The following is a 21770-nucleotide window of genomic DNA, read 5'->3' as shown; positions in this document are numbered from 1 at the left end:
ACAAAACAATAACAAACATTCAAATTAATATTTACTTTGTGAAAAAAAAATGCCATATGGCTTTTGATATACAAACATGTATCTTTCCACAAGTAAGAAAAGATGTAATTAATTTTATCCTTCAAATTAAAAACAATAAACTAAAAAACTGTATAATTTACATCCCTGTTAGGCATAAAATGTATGCAAAAACAAATTTCCTACTTTAAGTAAACCTGGCAAAAGAAACATATCACTATTTTGTAGCATATACACTATCATAATACTGACTTAGAAACAGGCTTTCAAAATTTTTAAATATGTACAGGAAATTGTTTTTGAAGAACATACCAGTTCTTTATCTTACTTTAGAACTATTGCTTATAAATACTTATTTTATTTATAAAAATCAACCAGAGAAAGTTTACATACCACTCATATCCACACATGCCCTCAGAAAAGTTCATGAGAGCAAAGTAAATGAATGACTCATGTATTTTATAAATGAGAAGCTGCTAAAATTAATTACACAGTGCACACAAACATATAATGGTAGGTACCAGACAAAGATAAGCACTTGATATGTATATTGAATGAGTAAATGAGAAACAAAAGGAAAGTAACTGCAATGAATTAAGCTTTGATGATGTATTTCTTCCTTAGTTAGAGATATATTTTCAAACAGCAGCACGGGCACATGAATGAAAATATACACCCTTCATTATGTGTGCTTAATGCAGTTATAATCAATTGCCATATACTATACTTTATTTGGAACTGAAATATATCTATCTGAAATGTTGTGTAACACGCCTTATATTGCCCATTTATAATAAACAATGCAGTACTCATTCTTAAAAATATTTAAGAAAATTTGATAATGAGAAAAGCTCAACCGCTATTAAAGAACTCTAATCAACTGGATTTTGACTTACTTTAGCTCTAGTTGTTTTAAAAGTATTGCCAACACACTTCTCCAGTAGTTTGGATTATTTATTTATTTGCTTATTTATTTACTGGCTAGGATGAACAAATTCTCATAAAAAGAACCAACAGCAAAATTGCCATTAGCATTATTATAAAAATTGATGACTAAATAAACTACTTGATATTCTGAAAAACATACTACCCAGAAATAAAGTACTTCATCACATGAAATTTAAACTCAATCACATTAGGTTAAAACACACACACACACACACACAAAATGAAAACTAATATTACCAACCAGTGATACTCTTTTTACTTTGTCCTTGAGCAAAGGTAAACATTTCTAAGGAAAACACAACTAGCAAGGACTCCCTTGGGATTCGTAAAGAAACTATTAAGCAATGTAGGTGATTTTAAATGAATTGTGTCACTATTCAAGTCCACTTCACAAATACATGCTTAAATCCTCTATTACACTAACATTTCTGTTTAAATGTTTAAAAATAAAGAAAGCTACTGCATAGATAATCCACACTTTTCAAACCTATTCATGGATTTTCACCTATACACGAGTTACGGGAGTGGGTTCCTAACATCAGAACTGTCAAAAGAGAAGACTCAAGTCTGCCTTGAATGGTCCCTATGATACATTAAAGAAAAGCTGGAAGTATTCTTTGAGAAAGTCACACACACATGCACATAAATTACAAAGATGCCGTGGACTTTTATAAATCTTTTATATCCCAAACTATCCATCTGCAGTCACGTAATGTGTAAACTCAAACCTCTAAATACAGTGCCACTCCAATCCAAAAGCAGAATGATACATTTGCTATAATTCCAAAATCTGAACACAAGATCATGCTGTCCAAAAAATATTGAATCCACTTTGGTATTACCCATGACAACGGAAAACTCAAATGCATTTACTAACTAAAATATTTTTTAATTTATACCTAAGACCAAATGCAATAATAGTACCACATCTTTTCAAAAAAATTAAAAATAAGGTGGACTTAATAGTACATAGATGGCCATCTTCGAAAGATGTACAATTTCAAACATAATTTAACAAACTTACCAGTAACTAAAATGCATCGGATTGCTGCAGGGCTCACAATAAACTTGCAAAATTCTGTGTACTGCCATACAAAATTTCTCTCCATTCTTGCCTATTTCCAACTCCCCTAGATACAAAGGCAAATATAAAGGATACTTCAGCCCATTCCTATAGCTCCTGCATTCCACTTCCTGTCTAGAACACATCAGTTCATGTGTAGAGGGTCTAAACATATACACTAAGCCAAAAGGCAAGCAGCTCTGTCGGCCAAAACTAACACAACATAAAACACAGCTGTGCAAAGACAGGCTGTCAGCAGATTCCTTGGTGGATTTTACTGCAGTGATACAAAACTGCTAGCCTTTTCAATTAAAAGTAATGTACTTTTTTAAGTAACTGTCCTATTTTAGGAATGGTTGGGGATTTTAAATCCTGTCTCTTTTGAAGGACAAAGACACTAATAATCTATGTGGCCTTTTCTCCTGAAAACTTAATTAACATATTCCAATTATTATAAGCTTTACTAAGTTAGTAAATAATATTTGCATATCATTATTTATGAGTGCTAAAGGTCAGGGTGTGGAAGAGGTAGCATGATAACAATAACAACTCAGTATATTTGTTGTCAGGACCTGCTCACCATCTTAGTAGTCTCAAACAATATACGAGAATGTTTACTGTATATAATGATAATTTTAAATGAAAATACATATATTTTCATTAGATTAAAATGTATGTGAATACAGATTGACTGATTTTCAGTGCTTTTTTCCAAGTAGTATTTCAAAACAACTAATGTAGACTATTCATTGATGGAATCAAGAGAGTTTTAATTATCTTTGGGTACTTCAAGTATTCACATACACAAGATATTGCAAAGATATGCCTCCTCTGTAAATGAAGTTAGAAGGAATGAATAGATAGTCTATGAACATTTATAAAGACATGTCATATATAAAATAGAATCTGAATTTGATTTATTATATTAAAACAAAAAGATATAAGTTTGCTTTTAAAATAAACATCTTTTTATTAAAAAGAATGTAACAAACCTATGCAAAACTTAAAGAATTTTGCTGAAACCCAACACATCTCTTCTCCACTTTTAAAATGGTGTATTTAGTATCTTAAAAGCCCTATAGGCAAAATGAGTGTCAAATTAAATTCAAGAGAAGATTAAGTCTCAAGTAAGATTTAAGTGATCCTTAAAATCTTTTCAAATTTTCAGTTTTCATCTCTTTAAACAGCCTGATGTTAAAATACATTGAAACCTTTCAAAGATTACTAAAATCATATAAAATACCTACTACTCCATAGATTCTGTGCTAATTTGTCACTCCCAAGTCAAGAGGATCATTCTTTGTGGGTTGCAAAGAGAGTTCAAGGATGATTCAAGAAACTTTGTGAGACCCTGTCACAGACATAAAATGGGGAGGGGACAGGGGGCTAAAGGGCAGGGGAGGTGATATAGGGATACAGGTAAATGGAGAAATGCTTGCCTAGGGTGCACAAGGCAATAGCTCTAATTCCCAGTACTTAAACCAGTTTTGTTTTGTTTTTTTAATAATCAATATGTCAGAAGAGTTAACCTCCTTCCCAGTTCAAAGCCTCTAACTGCAAGTACAGTTAGCATTTTTTGAACATGCTGCTCCTAAAGACATCCCTTCAAAGAGATGCAAGGAAACACTGAGGAAGGCAATGGCACCTTACTTGGTGTGCACAGAAGCTTCCCACCAAAGAAAACTGCTTAGAGGGTATAGCAAATGCAACAAAAGAAAGGACAGACAGGAAGAATGGCTGGGAGCACAGGGTACCTTTTGGGTATTTTTCACCAAGAAATCTCTGCTCATTACTTTCAATGTTTTCATTTGGGTGATTTAAACACAAGGGTGTTCTAAAACTCAAGTCACTGAGCATTTATATCTTCCTGTGTCATAGATTGTGACTTTACATTTCAACATCCTATATCTGATACAAAAACTCTGCAAAGTCTAAACTTTTTAGACTATTTAGATGTACCAACAAGAGAAACAAAAATGTTAAATGTATACATTGCCTGGAGAGACGGCTCATCAGTGAAAAAGCACTGGCTGCTCTTGCAGAGGACCAAGGTTTGGTTCCCAGCACCCACATGGTGCCTTATTTGTATCTCCAGTTCCAGGGGATCTGGTGCTCTCTTCTGGCCTCCACGGGGCACCCACAAATTAAAATGTCCTTGTGCTCACCCTTCTGCTTTGGACTCACACCACCTCAACACCTGCAATGTAGCAAGAATGCTTCTCTGTCACTACAGCTCTGACTTTTTAAGAAAGTCATATACGTGGGGTACATGATCTTCCAAGGTTTCCTTGTAGACTTCTATGTATTACCCACACTGGTAAATACAAATTTCAGATTGGTTTTAACTGTTAAATATTTCATGGTAGTAATTGATGGTCACATTGGACATCCATCACACAGAGCACTAGGGTTACTGCATGACAGTGTGAATAAGGCTACTATAAAAAATTGGATGTTTGCATATGAGAAGTTTCTACTTTTTTCTCATAAATAATACCAAGGAGAAGATAAAATATGCATGCATATGGCTGACTTTCTACAAAACCACCAAACTATATTCCAAAGGTGCTGTACCACTAATAACCACTAATATGAGTTTCTACCCTGTGGCACGTCACTGTGTGTTTTTTTCTTTTTCACTCTGGCCTTTCTACTAGGTGTCCAGTGATAAGGGATAGCCCCCATCAGCTCATTCTGTTGAAAACCTTCTTGAGCTACTCTGACACATTCGTTTTTGCTAACGTTTCTACTTAGGTGGGGTTTCTTTGACTATTTTTTAATTGGGTTTTCTTTAAGTATTTGAGGGCTAACAGTGCTTTGTATCCAACTGAAAGAAACCCTTCTTCAAATAGAAAATGAGCTACCATCTTATTTCTATCTGGAGTGTGTCTTTTCCTTGCATTTTGGTTGACAACTCCATACAGGTGTATAATGTGTTTTGATCAAGTTCTTCTCTCCCACACCTCCTCCCAATTTCATGTTGCCTTTTTCTCAAGTCCATCAAGTTCACTTAGTGCCCATGTGCATGGGCATGGAACCATCTGCTGGGGCATGGGCAGCCTCCCCACAGCAGTCCCTTACAGAAAACTGCCTGCCTCTCTCCCAGCAGTCACCCAGCACCAAGAGTTTCTCAGCTGCAGCTGGGTCTTCATGAGCACCTCCCTACCTGCACGCTGGGATTTGGGTTTTGTGCGTGCTCACAATCCCTGAGTCCAAATGTGCAGCTTTCTTGTTAGTCATCCACTGTCTCTGGCTCTTACAATCTTTCTGCCTGCCTTCCCATGATTACTGAACCACAGGAGGGAGGAATGGATATATGACACAGAGAAGTTTTACTTGGAGACAAGCACTCAAAAGTCTCTTCCTCTCTGCATTGTGACCAGCTGTGGATCTCTGTACAAACTGCCATCTCCAGTAGCAAGAGGCTCCTCTGATGAGAACTGAGAGGTACACCAGTCTATAAGTATAAGAAGTTTCTAGGAGTCACTTTAACAGTGTGTCCATTTCTCTGTGTCTATGTTCTCTCCTACGGCCTATCACCTACAAGTCCTTGACCCTATGAATAGTGCCGAGAATGAGCTCCATCTTTTGGAGTAGGTCTTAAATGAAAGTAGGAAGTGGTTAGTTATTCACTTATGTGCCACTATTGAAGGAGTGGGCATATATTGCTCAGGCAGTTGAATCACGTAAACTGCAGGGTTCACGTCTAGGTAAGACTGACAATTACTTTCCTCCTCCAGTAGTGTATATAACCCCTTCCAGCTTATAAGAGACACCAAAAAGGGATAAAGATTCTGAATGGGTACTGACCTGATTTGTTTGTGTTTTATGCTTCAGTATATGGTATCTTCAGCAAAGGGTCTTAGAATCAAGTTTGGAAGGTAACAAATAGCAATGGCGATGACCTGTAACATCTGGGGGAGGGTCTATGAGAACCCACTGAACAACACCTCAAAAAAGGAAACCCATTTCTTACACCATGGTTTTTATTTGATAGTTATAGTGTCACGAAGAGGCACTGTTCCCTCATTACAGGGCAACTCCCCTTAAACTTTTAAAAATCACATGTGTGCATTTTAGGAAGCTTTATAGAAGTAAAAAGTAAAGCTTTTTCAAACTGGTACTGCCTCTATGAAAATAGGCTAAGAGCTTCCTAAAAAGCTAGTAGTATCAGACCATATTGTTCCCCACTGTGGGGTTTGAATGAGAATGGCCCCCATAGGCTCATGTATTTGAATGCTTGGTCATCAGGGAGCAACACTATGTAAAAGGGATTAGGAGGTGTGGCCTTTAATTCCAGCACTAGGGAGGTGGAGAGAGGATATAAGGCATGAGGAAGGCAGGAGGCAGATGGAGTCTGAGGTTTGGTGGGGACAGATGCAGTCTAGGTAGAAGGCAGTCTGAGGACAGGGTGGTCCCTTTAGTCTGAGCATTGGTAGAGGTAAGAACTCTAGTGGCTGGCAACTTTGCTTCTCTAGCCTCAGCTTCAACCCCAGTATCTGTCTCTGAGGTTTTATCACTCATGCTACACCACATTTTATCCAGAGCAGAAGTATTGATTTTGATGATACAGTGTGAATATTTTCTGTCATGAATTAGTTTTGGTGTTATAGCTAAAAAGACTTTGTTCAACCTATTGCAAAGATTTCCTCTTATTTAGGCAATTTTTTAAAATTAAAATTTACATGGGATACTTTATTTCGCTTTGACAGGTGACTTGGGCACATAGCTATTTTCCTGCCATTTTTTCTTTTTTTAACATTTCCTTTATTATGCATACACATATCAGATCCCACTATAGATGGTGGTGGCTACCATGTAGTTGCTGGGAATTGAACTCAGGACCTCTGGAAGAGCGGCAAGTGCACTTAACCTCTGAGTCTTCTCTCCAGCCCCCTCCTGCCATTATTTCAAAATGTATTTGCACCTTTACACAAATACAAAATAAATCCAAGTGTCTGTGTGCCTTCATTGTAGTTTAATGGTCAGCTTAAAAGTCAGTTTAAAATCAGCTATTTAGAACCCCTCAATCTTACTGTCTGCCTTTCTCAGTATATGCATGCAGGTACATTCAGAGACCAGAGGCACTAGTCCCTTCAGCTGGACATACACATGGATGTTAACCACTTGACGTAGGTGCTAGTCTAGGTAGCCAATCTTGGGTTCTCAGGTTCTCTGCAAGAGCAGTATGTTCTCTTAAACACTAAGCTATCTCTCTAGCCTCTGAAATCACTCCTGAAAGTATTTTTTTAATTAGGTGTTGTATAGCACAATGATAGATACAGAGAAAAACAATTTTGTTTGCAAATATGCATCGTATAGCACATTGACAGATACAGAGAAAATTAATTTTGTTTGCAAATATTTTATCTTACACTTGCTAAAGAGTGTAAAACTACTAAAATGAAACTGGAATTTCATGTGTATCAATTCCTTGAGAATTGGTATATACAAATTGATGTCATCTTTGAAAACTGATCATTGTAATGGTAGTTTTCTGCTTACAATCTCTGTAACTCGTGTTGATTTTCTTGTTTTATTACACAGGCTAGAGTCCCTGATATAGACGTACAACCCACCAGAGGCTTTATAAACTACACAGGCTCACAGTAAAGAGCTCTCTCTTTTCTAGGGTCTCAGTGACACCTCCACTGTTCTTATCAAAAAACTATGAATTTTGTTTCTCCTGCTTTTATATTTTTTCTCTAACTCTTCCCATATCTAGGGATGCCAGTAAGAAAACTGAGACAATAAAACATTAAAAATTAAAGAAAGAAAATTCAGAGATAATTTGTCTCACTGGTCAAAGGGAAGTATGCCCCCTCTCAGGTTTGGCTGGTACAGTTTGGGCTTCGTTAGTGCCTCTGCTTTCACTGAGATGAGACTGACAGAATTAGGACATAAAAAAAGACAGAATGCAGAAAGGAAAATTAACAAGTGACTTTTATACTAGAAATAGAGGGATTCTCTTAGAGATGTAGTCATTCTCATTCATATTTTCTGGTTTCTCTCAAAATTCTACCCCACACTTCCTTCCTCAATTCCAGGTTTCTAGTCACATATTCACCCTTGAGTATAAAGAAAAGTCACAAACTATAGTGAGCACAAACAATAGGTCCTATGCAGTCTGCACGATTGACTCACTCTACCTACTACGGTGTACTTTAGAGAGCTCTCAAAGAGGTAGTCAATGAATTTTGCCAAATACAAGACTTTCTTCTCATACCGAGACAGAAAAAGATAGAATATGCTCACTACAGGGATTTTTAATTCTTACTAATTTAGCTGAATCTTCAAACTAAGATGGTCCAATGTGATTTACTATCTAGGAGTTTTCATATGCTAATGGGAAAGACCAGTGATAAATAGCATATCACCAGTTAGTCAAGTCTGTACAGTGTCACGGTGTCAATTGTCTTCAGCTCCTTTCATAACACTGAGCTGTAATTTTGTCCAAGAACTATGGCAATTCATAAAACTCACCAGATAAGAAACCAGTACGCCAGAGATGATGCTAATTATTATCAATTCCCATGTTAGCTATCTTCGGTACATTCCCCAGCTCCATTATAGTTAGCCATGTCTCTAAATCAACAAAATGAGAGCAGGAGTCTCTAGTGGGATACAGAGGTAAAGAGTTCATGTGTAATTCTCTCATCTCTTTCTTCTAATAAGTACTGGCTCCTCTGAACTATGAGACTGAGACTTGAAACAGATCCCTGAGTGAACAGTATCTGTCCATGCTAACAATATGTCTTTCTCGAAGAAAGCCACTAAATTTCAGGCATAATCTGACACTGCCTTTTCCATCCTAACAAAAGCAGACCTGAGGAAAAACAAACACTATATACTACTATGTACTTCAAGATTTTGTCTCACTAGTCTCTCCTTACTTAATTCTAATTTATATATTCCAGTATACTTGGCTCAGAAAACTACAGCAACATCCAACTTGTCTCAGTTCCTAAAATACTTTGCAAAAACTATTCACAATATTCAGAGACCAAAAACTTTACATTGACTTGGAGAGAACCAAACACTAGATTTGTATAGTCCCTTCTCTTAACTGTCTTATCTAGAGTCACAACACCATACAGACCAGAGCTCCTCATCCCTATCAAAATTAACTCGGCACCTACTGATTCTGTTGCCACTGGTCTTAAGTCCTATGATCTCCTACTATGAAACCAGGCACAAACTTTAGTAGAAATATTTTAATTAATGTGTTATGTTTTAGATGTTCCTACAAACAAGATTTACTTCAAACACTCCACAAACTGCTATGAGTTAATATTTTTAAAATGCCTTTTATTTTATATAAGATTTGGCACAAGAAAAGAAAATATAATAGAGATTATTGATATGCTGTATAATTTTTCTTGAATCCTTCAGGCACATTGTCTTTTCTGTTGAATTTATACCAGATGTGCAACTGAGGTAGGCATGTTAAAAAAAACAAACAAAAAACAGCACATTCATTTTCTTGGAAACCAATGAATATCAACAATTAATTTCTCTCCATGAAGAATTAATTGCTCAAAAACATGTTTTCAATATGCTGAGTCTCTCCATTCACAAATGATTTCAATAAAAATCTTCAAAACACAGATTCAAAGTAACCCTGCCCATTAATAAAGGTGAATTGTAAAGCAAGTATCTAAAGTGAAACAAATTTAATGTTTTCATCAAACTATCATAGAAAATCTCAAAACAAAATTCAAAAACCAATAAATGTCAAGGATTTATACAGAAATTAGAGTCTAAAAGACAGATATTCTAAGCATTTGTGAGATAGAAAGTAACAGAAAAATAAACTTCTGCTAATATTCAAATAATTATTGAGGACGAAGCACAAACTTTCTTGTGTGTCTATGGCAGCAATCTATCTGCAAGTCTACTTTTGCCTTTTTGTTTGTTTGTTTGCTTACTTGCTTTTAAATAATAAATTAATGGCATCAAGACAGTCCTTTTACAAGGACTCCCTAATAAAGTCAGGTGACCAAAGCCCGAACCTACACTCTGATAATGGATCCTCATGGAAGTTCTTCTTAGACTGAGGGGAAATGTCGCATGTGTCCTATTCATAAGCACATGAGAAGGGATGGTAGAATAACCACAGACAGTTCATGGCACCATGGATGTTAGCACATGATCCTTGTGTGAGATGCTCATTTCATAGGAACTGATCATTACTAGAAACCCTTGAATTCTAATTATTTAATTCAACTGCTGCCTGAAATGTATTAAAGTAGTAATTAGTAAGCCTGGGTTTCAGAGTTACAAAAGATCCATGAAAATCTGCAACAGCTCTGAGCCCACTGTAACTTAAAGAAGACAGCATCAGCAAATGCTTTCAACAAGGTTCTCTTCCATCTTTGCCTTACTGTGCTCTTGTCTTTAGTTTCAGACCGAGGGACTATGTAATAAGAGATGAGACTCATAAGCAGAGATTTTGCTAGTAACTTGTCCATAAAGATATTAATCTGTCTGCCGAAAGGAAAATATGACCAGCATGAAAGGCTCTAAATGATATCCCAACAAAGTAAGATCAAAGCAATCCTACCAAGGCCTTCCATGTTTCTAAATGTTAGGTGACAACGGAGAGATTCTCAATGATATGGTCTGAAATAACACAAATGGCGATGAAACACAAAGGAAGAAATATTAAATATTAAATTTGGAAGTAACTAGTATATTTTCACCTTTTTATGGTATCTGACCAAAATCTCAAAAGGGTTATTTGAAATTGTCTTCTCTGTATCAGGTAATCAACAGAAAAAGGAGCATTTTATTGTTCTAAAAAATCTCACTGTACAGAGAGACATGCACAGCAACAGATTATGAGTTTGCTCAAACACAATGAAAGACTTACAGTCCTAGTGAAGGGCAAATACAACTGATTCTCTACAAAATCTAGGCTCTAGTCACATTCAGATTCTGAATCTTCCTGAAAAAAAAAACTGAAAAGCAACCAGTATTAAATGAAAAATTAATAATGTATTGAGCCCCCAAATCTATGAAGGATTTTAGAGAACATATTAGAGCAGGCTAATAATGCTCCAGTCTTCAGTCTAGATAAATAAACAAAAATGGCCATCTGCCATCTATTATGTTCATGTGTTGTATCTAAACAGTTTCAGTTTAAACATGGTTTCCTTACAACTCAGTATTATCTTTTTTACAATGGCATACAAGCAAATGAGACTATTAAGTGCATCAATTTGTTCTTCCATAAAAGAATAAAAATAAAATCAAGAAAAGAAATTAAATGAGTTACTTTAGTAAATATCTAATAAAGTATTTAAATAAAATTAAAAATCAAAAGCACTAATATATTTTATATCGCCAAAGGCAACCATCTTATGCAAACATTGGTTTTACTTCTTTGGCTTAGCACAATTACATGGTATGTTTTGGCTAGTTGTATTAAAAGCACATAATACAAAGCTAACAATCTATGTATAGCAGTACATTTTCCTGAATTAAAAATCAAAAAACATTTTATGTCACTTTTATGAATACAAAAAACAAGATTAAGAATGATACATCTAAGTTTAAAGATAATTTTGTTGCTTTATATATGATAAAAGATCTAATTAGGACAGATTATTGATATATAAAAGTAAACTTAATTATAGGAAGAACTTCGGTACATCAAGACAGAATGACTTAAGACTGAAAGAATTATTTAACTTGACTAAACTAACAAGTCCCAATTTTCACCTTGTAAGAGGACCTTTGAAATACACGATCACTGATGCAAATGTTCTGTGAAATTCTCTATAAGTGGTGTCTGACATTCCATCATTCTAGAAAAAAAAAACCTACAGTCTAAATAAACGTTAAAGAACCTTTTTATCTAGGAAATACGAACAGACCTACATGACTTCATTTAAATTATTACTGAAAATTAATGTTGAACTTATGAAATATTGTAGTTTAATATATCACTAACATGGGATTCTAGAAGCATTCATAAGGTTCTACATATGGCTCTGAAATTAGGCCTACACAATCAGAACCTTAACACTAAGTTAGCATGATCCTGTCTCCTTCCACTCTCACTGTCAGTAGACCATAGTTAGGTCACATAATACAAGTATAATATGTAAGATATTTCATTGGGTTATAGTGTGTTTTACAGAAATAATGTATTGCTAGCACTTAACAATCATATTTGATAATCATCTCTGAAAAGTCTTTAGTGAACTGCCAGTGAAACTGTCTTTCAGATGGAGCAGACACAGCATGAGAGTATGTACTCAGTGAATATCATAAGCAGCTTCTGTCAACTCCTGATCACCCTGTGAGCTGAAGTCAGAGGACAGAAGAGAGTTGAAACCAAAAGAACCTTTATCTTTGCTCCACACAATTTCTGATGAGCATTTCTAATGTACTTTTGTTTAACAGAAAAAAATCAACTTAAACATTGCTTCAAAGCCCGTTTATACTGTCACACAATAAAGAAAGAATACTTGTTTTCTTTGCATCACCTGATGCTTTTAACTGCTTGCTCGTATTTCAAAACATCTAATCTTATCTGAACCAAAGATGTGGTCAAAGACATTTGGATGTCTGGATGTTCCTGGGGATGGATAATTACTCAAGGTAGTTAATAATTATGAGGAACATCTAATTTTACCAGTGTAACACACTGGTGTAATTCCTGAACAATTACTACATGTATTGCCACAAGCTATTTGACTCTGATCAATAGTATTCATCCACAAGTCCATTACAGCTGTGCACATTGATGAAGGTTACACCTATGTATTTACTTTCTTTAAAGGAAATCAAGACAATTATTCCTGGAGACCAAGTACTACAGTAGAAGGCAAGTCCAATGGCCAACTTAAGAAAAATCATCTTAGAATGTTCAGGTTTCTGAATCTGGTGCTGGTTTGTCATCATAACAAAATCCAAAGTTCAAATCCTAGTCCTATTTCAATATTTAAGTAGTGATCTAACATAAGTAACATCATACATAGAAAGAAGGTCACACCGGGCGGTGGTGGCACACGCCTTTAATCCCAGTACTCGGGAGGCAGAAGCAGGTGGATCTCTATGAGTTTGAAGCCAGGCTGGACCTACAGCCTCCAAAACAATACAAAGAACCCTGTCTCGTAAAACCAAAAAAAAAAAAAAAAAAAAAAAAAGAAGGTCACATGTAAAGTAATATGAGCCTTTGCTATATTATCTTAAAAATAATGGCAATACACAGTGTTGAAACACAACATCAAAGCACATGATAAAACCCTGTAGTGTGTCACTTAGCTCGCTCACCCTAATAATAAAATCAGAAGGCACAAGGGATCTACATATATATTTTATTGTATTTATTCTGCATAACGCCAAGTCCCTATTACTCCAAGGCTATAGTGATACAAACTGAGGTGCAAGTTAATAATGTACTGTAAATTGCATTAATAATCAATATTAAGCTCAGAATCTGAATCCTAGATTAAGTGACTAGAAAGTTTGGGAATTGAGTAATAACATAATAAAGCAACATTCTGGAAAAAATAATACAAAAACTCATCCTGCACAAGTAAGTCACCCATCCAGACTCCAGAAAACAAGCTTATCCTCAGTGAGGGAGTTTGCATCTCCCCAAAACTGAGGCTGTAAAATATCTTATAAAAAGGCACTACTAAGTGCATAGAAAATAAAATGCTTCAGAATGAAACATAGAAACCAGAGGAAAACCTTATTACAGCTTAGCTTAATTTCTCTTAAAAGTTACTGAAAATGAGAAATTATTACAATTTTGTTGTATATTTGATACACAAGTTTTAAAGAACATATTGAATTTTCATTGGAAAATTAAAACATTTTAAAGTGATTCTTGTTTATTTAAAACAAGTTAATACTGGCTAACCTAAAATGATAATCCTACTTTAAGGTCCCATTCATATTTAATTAATTGATAAGCATTAAACAAAAAATTCTATAAACCTTTATATAGGTAAAAATCTGTATTAGAGCCGGGCGTTGATGGCACACGCCTTCAATCCCAGCACTCGGGAGGCAGAGGCAGGCAGATCTCTACGAGTCGAAGCCAGCCTGGTCTACAGCGCAAATTCCAGGACAGTCTCCAAAACAATACAGAGAAACCCTGTCTCAAAATACAAAACAAAACAAAACAAAATCTGTATTTGTCAAATGAAGAAGAAATCCTCTGTAACAAGCTACAAGCTGCTTTTAGCATTTTATAAATAAAGGGCACTTTTGCTGTAGTTTATGCTGGTCCCTGTGAAGATTGAATATTTTTTTAAAAACTATATAACTGGCAATAAATGTTTATAAATATCATGCATCAGATATCAAGGACTTTGGAAACACTTATGAATTAAAATAAGAAAGAATTCAAGGGAACACACAATGGAATCCCACAAAGTCTTAGATGTGGATACGCACTGTTATTAAAGAGGACTAGAATATCTTCCCCATGATATGTTTTCTACAAGCTATAAGCTAAGAACATAATGCACATCACTAAATAAGTTGGAATTAGTAACTATGACGGGGAACTGAGATGGATCATAACAAAGAAAAAAGAATGCTGAATTCTCCATTTTCACCACCTTGATTAAAAAAATAAAATTAAAATATTAAAATTAATATAAGTGCTAAAATGAGTTTTGAACTCAAGTACAAAAAAATTCCATATGTTGGTGAAAAGGCCCAATAATCATGACATGTGTTATTAGCACTAAGATTTTATAATAGCTGTGCATAGAGAAATATCTTACTGTAGTAATTTTAGTTATAACAGTCTAAACTACCTTTTTTCTAAACTCTCAGTGGAAAATACCTCTTTCAGATTAAAAATTCATGAATCCAAGTAATTCCTAAAAACTGTTTTTAAATTGCAGGCATTTTCTCTGGTTTTTCCTCACAGCATTTAGTTTAAAAGACAGATCATAATGTATCACGGTCCACTTTAGTATAAACAGCAAAATATTTTTACTTAAATTCAGGATCATAATGCATGGTGTGTTTTTATTTGTCTGTTTTCAGCAAACTGATCTACCACAGAATCAAAATCAGCAAATATTCACTAAAAAGTAATAGCCCAAAAAGAACGCAAACTCAGAATTTCATTTTCCCTTCAAAGATTTTGACTTGCAAAACTCCAATCTTTATATTACATTGAAATAAAAGGATAACCTAAAGATAGGCAGTGAATGTCATAAATGAGTATCAGATGTGTTTCTTACAAAACAACATTTTAATACAGTAATAGTACCACTGATGATACTAACTCAGATGTCTTCAAAGTCAACTCAGCTAATTTGAGAAAACCATGCCTTTTATTTTGCTGGATATTAAAATTTTCCCACAACTTCATTTACTGGTTTGCCATTAATTTAAAATGCAGCAATCCATTAAAAAGCTACTATATATGTAACAAGCTAATGTAGCATTTTTTGTACTAAAAAATGTTTGTCTCTGTTCTTAAAATCCAAAGCAAAGAAGCTATGTAGTATTCAGATTAATACTCAGCCTTAGAAAATAAAATATATAAATCAGAGCTTGATACTTAAGGAATTTTAAATAAAATAAGGGAAATTATGAGAAATAAATAATAATTCAACTTCCGTAAAAAGATATTTACCTGAACATGAACAAACCATCATCTTTGTGTTTCCCTCAAAAATGAATTATATTTCCAGGAAAGCTTATGTTAATACTACTCTAAGTTTAGATCATGACATGGGATTATAAAATGGGTAAGTCTTTAGGCTATATAATTTATTGAATATGCCTTATCTTAGTAGTTTAATATAATCTGACAGAACTATGAATATTTGCTATGGGTAAGCTTGAAGCTAACTAAACGTTTTCCTTAACTATATATCACAGTCACTGTATTACATCTAGAATTATTTCTTTGCTTTTCTAGGAAAGGATTTTTTTATGACAATCAGAATCTAAGCATTGGTGGTTTTTTATACTATGCAGATATATGTCTGTATCAGCTCAAAAAACATTATTACTAGCACTTAAGACCCAAATACTGCAATATATTATATAACATGGAATATACATGAACAAACTCATCATGTAAACAGTAGCACACTGCACATTCAAAGAAAACTTACCAAACAGTGGTTTCCACTTGACTATCATTGAGCTGTCGATTGTCCAGTTGGGCAAAAAGTGGGAAAAGTACTTGGATCCCTCCAATTGAATGGATTGCACTATGAATTGAATGTGTTACTATAGCTTTCACATCCTACATCAAAGACAAACATATTTAGTAAACATCCATGACATGATTTTCATCACTATTTCCTTCCCCAGGCATCTTAGTATGGTTAGTTTCTTTTTATATTGTAAGAGCTCTCAAGTATTTAATTATTGATAGACATGCATGTGTAGAGTAAAAGTTAAGTGTCTTTGACTGGTCATCTTTAAAGTTTAAGTAAGCTGAAAAGACTTTATCCCAAAACTATGAAGCTAGGTTAAGATATTCTGGAAGAAAGAAGTATTAGGGTTTGAGGACATTCAAGCAATTTTCAAGACATTTTCAAATAAGAGTGTTTTTTATACCTAACAACTTCATATTCAGGAAGTCAACAGATTTTATTTCAAAGGATACAGAAACACATGATAACAGATGGAACAAGTTTCCAAGTAAGTAAAAAAACAAAAAAATAATTAAGACAAAGGCTTGGTTTAAGAATTCAAAACCAAAAAAAAAAGTTTTGTAGGTGAGTAGTGCTAACTGTGAGAAATGCAGAAATGCAGACACTCTGTGCTGACAGCCCAAGCACAAAGCCCCATGCACTTACCTGGAGCATCAATGCATGAGGGGAATGCACAAATATGGATGCATTTTCCTTTGGTGAGGATTCCAGGCAAAGCTGAGCATCGGTGGCCTTGGCATTGTATGAAAAGGCAATACTACTCGCAAGTTTCCCATCATACAGAACTTGTTTATGATGTTCTGCCAAATGAATATCACTCTCAGACTTAAACTTGAAGGTGCTCTGCAAAAATAAAGCTTCATTAATACTCTTTTTAAAATAAGAGTAAACTTTGAATTTCTAAGGCAGAGACACAACAGAGAATTTATTACATTCCCTCCAAGTATGTGGCACTAGACAGGAGTGGTACATGTGTTTTTTGAGACAGGGTTTCTCTGTGGCTTTGGAAGGTGTCCTTGAACTAGCTCTTGTAGACCAGGCTGGTCTTGAACTCACAGAGATCCGCCTGCCTCTGCCTCCTGAATGCTGGGATTAAAGGCATATGCCACCTCGAGCCCCCAGCCCCAGCCTTAACACTTTTTTTTTAAATAACTCAGATTTTAGATTAATCCAAATATTTACAAACACTGCAGACCAAGCATTGCTGGCCAAATTCAAGCAGATTTCTAGCTGTGGCCTGAGTACTCTCTATAGTCTTTTTAACTCTGATCTGTTTGCAAATCACTAATCACCAGATGTAAATCAAGACAAAGGCAAAATGAATGATTAATCACATGCATCCAGAGTTATGGATGGTCCTTTTATATTAAAGTATATTTAGTTACTTCAATATTAGAAATAAGTGAAACTGCCCTATTTGGATCAGATGTTTCATTCTACTTAGGTAAAATATAGAACATTGTTTCTCACCTCAAAGCTTCCAATTTTAATTACTTTTGAAAACTCACTGCTTCACAGTTTTCAAGATAAAAGCAAGTTTCAAATATGCCATTTTAAAACTAAGATTTTATTTTTGACCCTAATATATATACTACAAAAGAAACTTGCAAACAGAATTTCTAAAAACATTTAGTGAAATTATGATTTAGGCAGGTAGTGATGCTGCCAAAATAAAGTTTTCAGATTTTCTTTTCTCTGTCTGAGTTTGTATTGTAAAATAACATTTACCATACATTTTATTAAAATTTTAACTGCTTAGAAGAGTTAGTATTTGTATGTAACCTACTAATTTTAAACTACTATTTAATAACTATATTAACATGTTGACTTCTGTTACAGACCAGAGAAATGAGGCAGGAGTTAATTTGTAGAAACGAAAATATCTTATGGAAGATAAAGGAACTCAGGAGCCAGTAGTCACCCAGATAAAGGAGGAGCACTCCGGGGGCGGGGTGGGCAAGGGCAGAGCTGTGTTGCTCAGCAGGTAGAGCAGAGCAGGCAGTGCTGGTTGAGAAGACACACAGAGACACCGGGAGCCTCCACCAGCTGAAACTGGAGCAACAGACACCCTGGCTCCTTCAGTGACAGAAAGAGTTCTCCTGACATCTGAAGCACACTAAGATGAAACTGGGGGGCAGTCCAGGCCTATACACAGAGGGGTTCAACCAGTGCAGCCTGTTCCTGGATCCAGTCTCTCACTTGTGTTGTTGCCGGTGCTTGTTGTTACGGCAGCCAGTTACATGTGCAAACTGGAAAGGTTTCAGGGCAACTCTTGTCCAACATACAGTTTAAGTAAAAAAAAAAAAAAAAAAAAGACCTGTTTGCTAGGCTTGTTCCCAAGCACCTAGAAAGCAACATTCCCTCAGAAGTAAGTGTCCCGAGCATCAAATAACCTGAGTGATGACCCAGAGCTTTAAAAAGATTTTATTTGCTTCCTAATTATTTTCTTTTAATTTCTCTTATAAGACATAGGTATTCTCTAAAATTGAAATGACTATGTTGATTTTTCAATAAGCAAAGCAAATATACATAAATCCCCAGCACTAAGAGTTTCTGCTACTCTCATAAGGATCTTGAAAACAATACTATTTTTTTTAACTGCAACAGACATTCATTGTTTCTCCATAAGGCCATGCATAAACATGTACTCATAAACATTTACTAGGAGAGTAAGAATCCATGAACAAGTAATAAAGTTAAATAACATATTCAATAATGTGTATACTAACATATAACAATAATGTGTGAAAATGAGTCTTAAATATAAGCCACAGCTGCAAAAACATAACAAATAAAACTCCCTCGTTTAAAATATACTAAGAAATTCAAACCACCCACATAAAATTTGAATGTTAATTTCTCTCTTAAGGAATTTCAAAACTTATTTATATTTTAAGAATTTTTCTAAATATATGATAATATGAATTTTATAAAATAAGAATTTAATGTCTGGCCATCCTACCAAAGGCAATCTCCTGATTCAATGCAATCACCATCAAAATTCCAACACAACTCTTAACAGACCTTGAAACAACAATGCTCAGCTGCATATGGAAAAGCAAACAAACAAACAAAAAACGGGATAGCTAAAACAATCCTGAATAATAAAAGAACTTGCTCAACCATGTTCACTGCTGCTCTATTCGTAATAGCTAGAAACTGGAAACAAGGAAGATGTTGCTCAACAGAAGAATGAATAAAGAAAATGTGGTACATTTACACAATGGAGTATTATTCAACTGTTTAAAAAAATGACATAATGAAATTTTCAGGCAAATGGATGGAACTTGAAAACAAATCATCCTGAGTGATTTAACCCAGACCCAAAAACATAAATATTTTATTTTCTCTATTCTCTTATATGTGGATATTATCCATTAAATAAATGATAACCAAGCTACAATCTGTAGACGTAGGAAGGTTAATTATACAGTAATGGACAAGTAGAGGTGCACAGAGGTCTCTCGGAATGGGTAATACAATAGACTTGATGGATGGCTTCAGGATCAAGGTAAGGGAACAGGAGGATCAGGCATGGGGAGAGATAGGGTGGAGGAAGGGAATGGGGGAGACAGCTAAAACTGAGGGGCAATTGCAGATGGTATGGAAACCTAATGCAGTAGAAGATCTTTTTTTTTTCGTTTTTTGCTTTTGTTTGTTTGTTTTTTTGAGACACAGTTTCTCTGTATTGTTTTGGAGGCTGTCCTGGAACTCACTCTGTAGACCAGCCTGACCTCGAACTCACAGAGATCCACCAGCCTCTGCCTCCAGAGTGCTGGGATTGAAGGCATGCGCCACCAACATCTTGCTGGAAGAAGACAATCTTAATGAAGTCTCCAGATGATGAAGGAGGCAGAGTACCAACTGGCCATTTATATTCACCAAACTCAGAGTTCACAACACCCGATTAGAACTACATTATATCCAATTGAGCTGCTGGCCGAAGGAGTCCCATGGAAATTCCCAAAAAACTCAGGATAAATAGCTTGCTCTCTACAAACTAACAGCAGTGCCACATTGCTAAAGACAAATGGATACAACTCAATGAACATGGAAAGGAGGAGCCTACATAGAACCTTCACCCCTCCATTCTATCTACTGTCTTTGGTAGGAGGGGAAGTACTCTGTGGGCTACAAAAAATGAAACATAAACAGCAACCTAAGCACAAAACCTGTGATGTACAAAATATGAGCTTGTAGGAGTAACCAACCAATGTCTAATTTGAGATAAGGCCCACTACATGAACTAAAACCAATACCTTTCACCGCTTGCATAACCAAGAAACAGAAGCTAGATAGCCCAGGGGCCACAAAACAAAACAGCAACCCACAGAATGAGAAAAGTTATCACTAACATAAATCCAGTCATACTAAACCTTTTAGAAGAGAAAGTGGTAGTTACCCATGAATGACTTAGTATACCAGACTGCTTTCTGAGGATAACACCAGTAGCACAGACACTGAGATCGACAATTAATAATTGGGACCTCCTGAAATTGAGAAGCTTCTGTAAGGCAAAGGACGAAGTCAACAAGACAAAACAGGAGCCCAAAGAACGGGAAAAAATATTCACTAACCCCACATCTGACAGAGGGCTGACCTCCAAATTTTACAAAGAACTCAAGAAGCTAGTCTCCAAAACACCAAATAATCCAATTAAAAAGTGGGGTACAGATTTAAATAGAGAATTCTCAATAGAGGAGTCTAAAATGGTTGATAGACACATTAAAGTGCTCAACATCCTTAGCCATCAGCAAAATGCAAATCAGAACAACTCTGACATACCATCTCTCTCCTGTCAGAATGGCTAAAATAAAAAACACCAATGACAGTGTATGCTGGAAAGGATGTGGAAAAAGGGGAACACTTCTCTACTGCTGGTGGGAGTGCCAACTTGCACAGCCACTTTGGAAATCAGTATGGTGGTTCCTCAGGAAAATGGGAATCTGTTCAACTATGTTCATAGCAGCATTATTTATAATAGCCAGGACCTGGAAGCAACCTAGATGCCCCTCAACTAAAGAATAGATAAAGAAAATATGGTACATTTACACAATGGAGTACTACTCAGCAGAAAAGAACAATGGAATTTTGAAATTTGCAAGCAAATGGATGGAACCAGAAGAAACCATTCTGAGTGAGGTTACCCAGTCACAGAAAGACAAATATGGTATGTACTCACTCATATATGGATTTTAGACATAGAGCAAAGGAATACCAGCCTACACTCCACACCTCCAGAAGTTAGGAAACAAGAAGGACCCTAAGAGAGACATACATGTTCCCCCAGAGAAGGGGGACAAAGAGCTAATTGGGAGCATGGGGGAATGGGAGAGGAAGTTGGGAGAAAGAGAAGAGGAGAAGAGGAGGGGAGAGGAGAATATGAGAGAGCAGGAAGATTGAGTCAAGGAAAGAATAGAGGAGAGCAAGAAAACAGATGCCATAATAGAGGGAGCCATTATAGGCTTAAAGAGAAATCTGGCACTAGGGAAATGTCCAGAGATCTACAAGGATGACCCCAAATAACAATCTAAGCAAAAGTCAAGAGACTACCTTAAATGCACTCTCCAATAATGAGATTGATGACA

The 21770-nt window shown here is 35.5% G+C and overlaps 1 protein-coding gene across 3 annotated transcripts in view; it reads right to left on the bottom strand.

Annotated features, from left to right (window-relative positions):
* Window positions 1–21770, bottom strand: part of Nbea (neurobeachin) — a 485089-nt gene that overhangs the window by 387122 nt on the left and 76197 nt on the right. For all 3 annotated transcript variants that reach the window (XM_040754403.1, XM_040754404.1, XM_040754405.1), the window contains exons 9-10: window positions 16828–17025; window positions 16135–16268 (exon numbers count right to left, since the gene is read on the bottom strand). In XM_040754403.1, coding sequence (XP_040610337.1) covers window positions 16135–16268; window positions 16828–17025 — 332 coding nt within the window. The remainder of the gene's footprint in view (window positions 1–16134; window positions 16269–16827; window positions 17026–21770) is intronic.

This window comes from Mesocricetus auratus, unplaced genomic scaffold (genome assembly GCF_017639785.1).
Source record: "Mesocricetus auratus isolate SY011 unplaced genomic scaffold, BCM_Maur_2.0 Super-Scaffold_100011, whole genome shotgun sequence".
Classification (NCBI taxonomy): domain Eukaryota; kingdom Metazoa; phylum Chordata; class Mammalia; order Rodentia; family Cricetidae; genus Mesocricetus; species Mesocricetus auratus.
The sequence above is the reverse complement of the archived record's forward strand: the minus strand, read 5'-3'. Positions and strand labels throughout refer to the sequence as shown.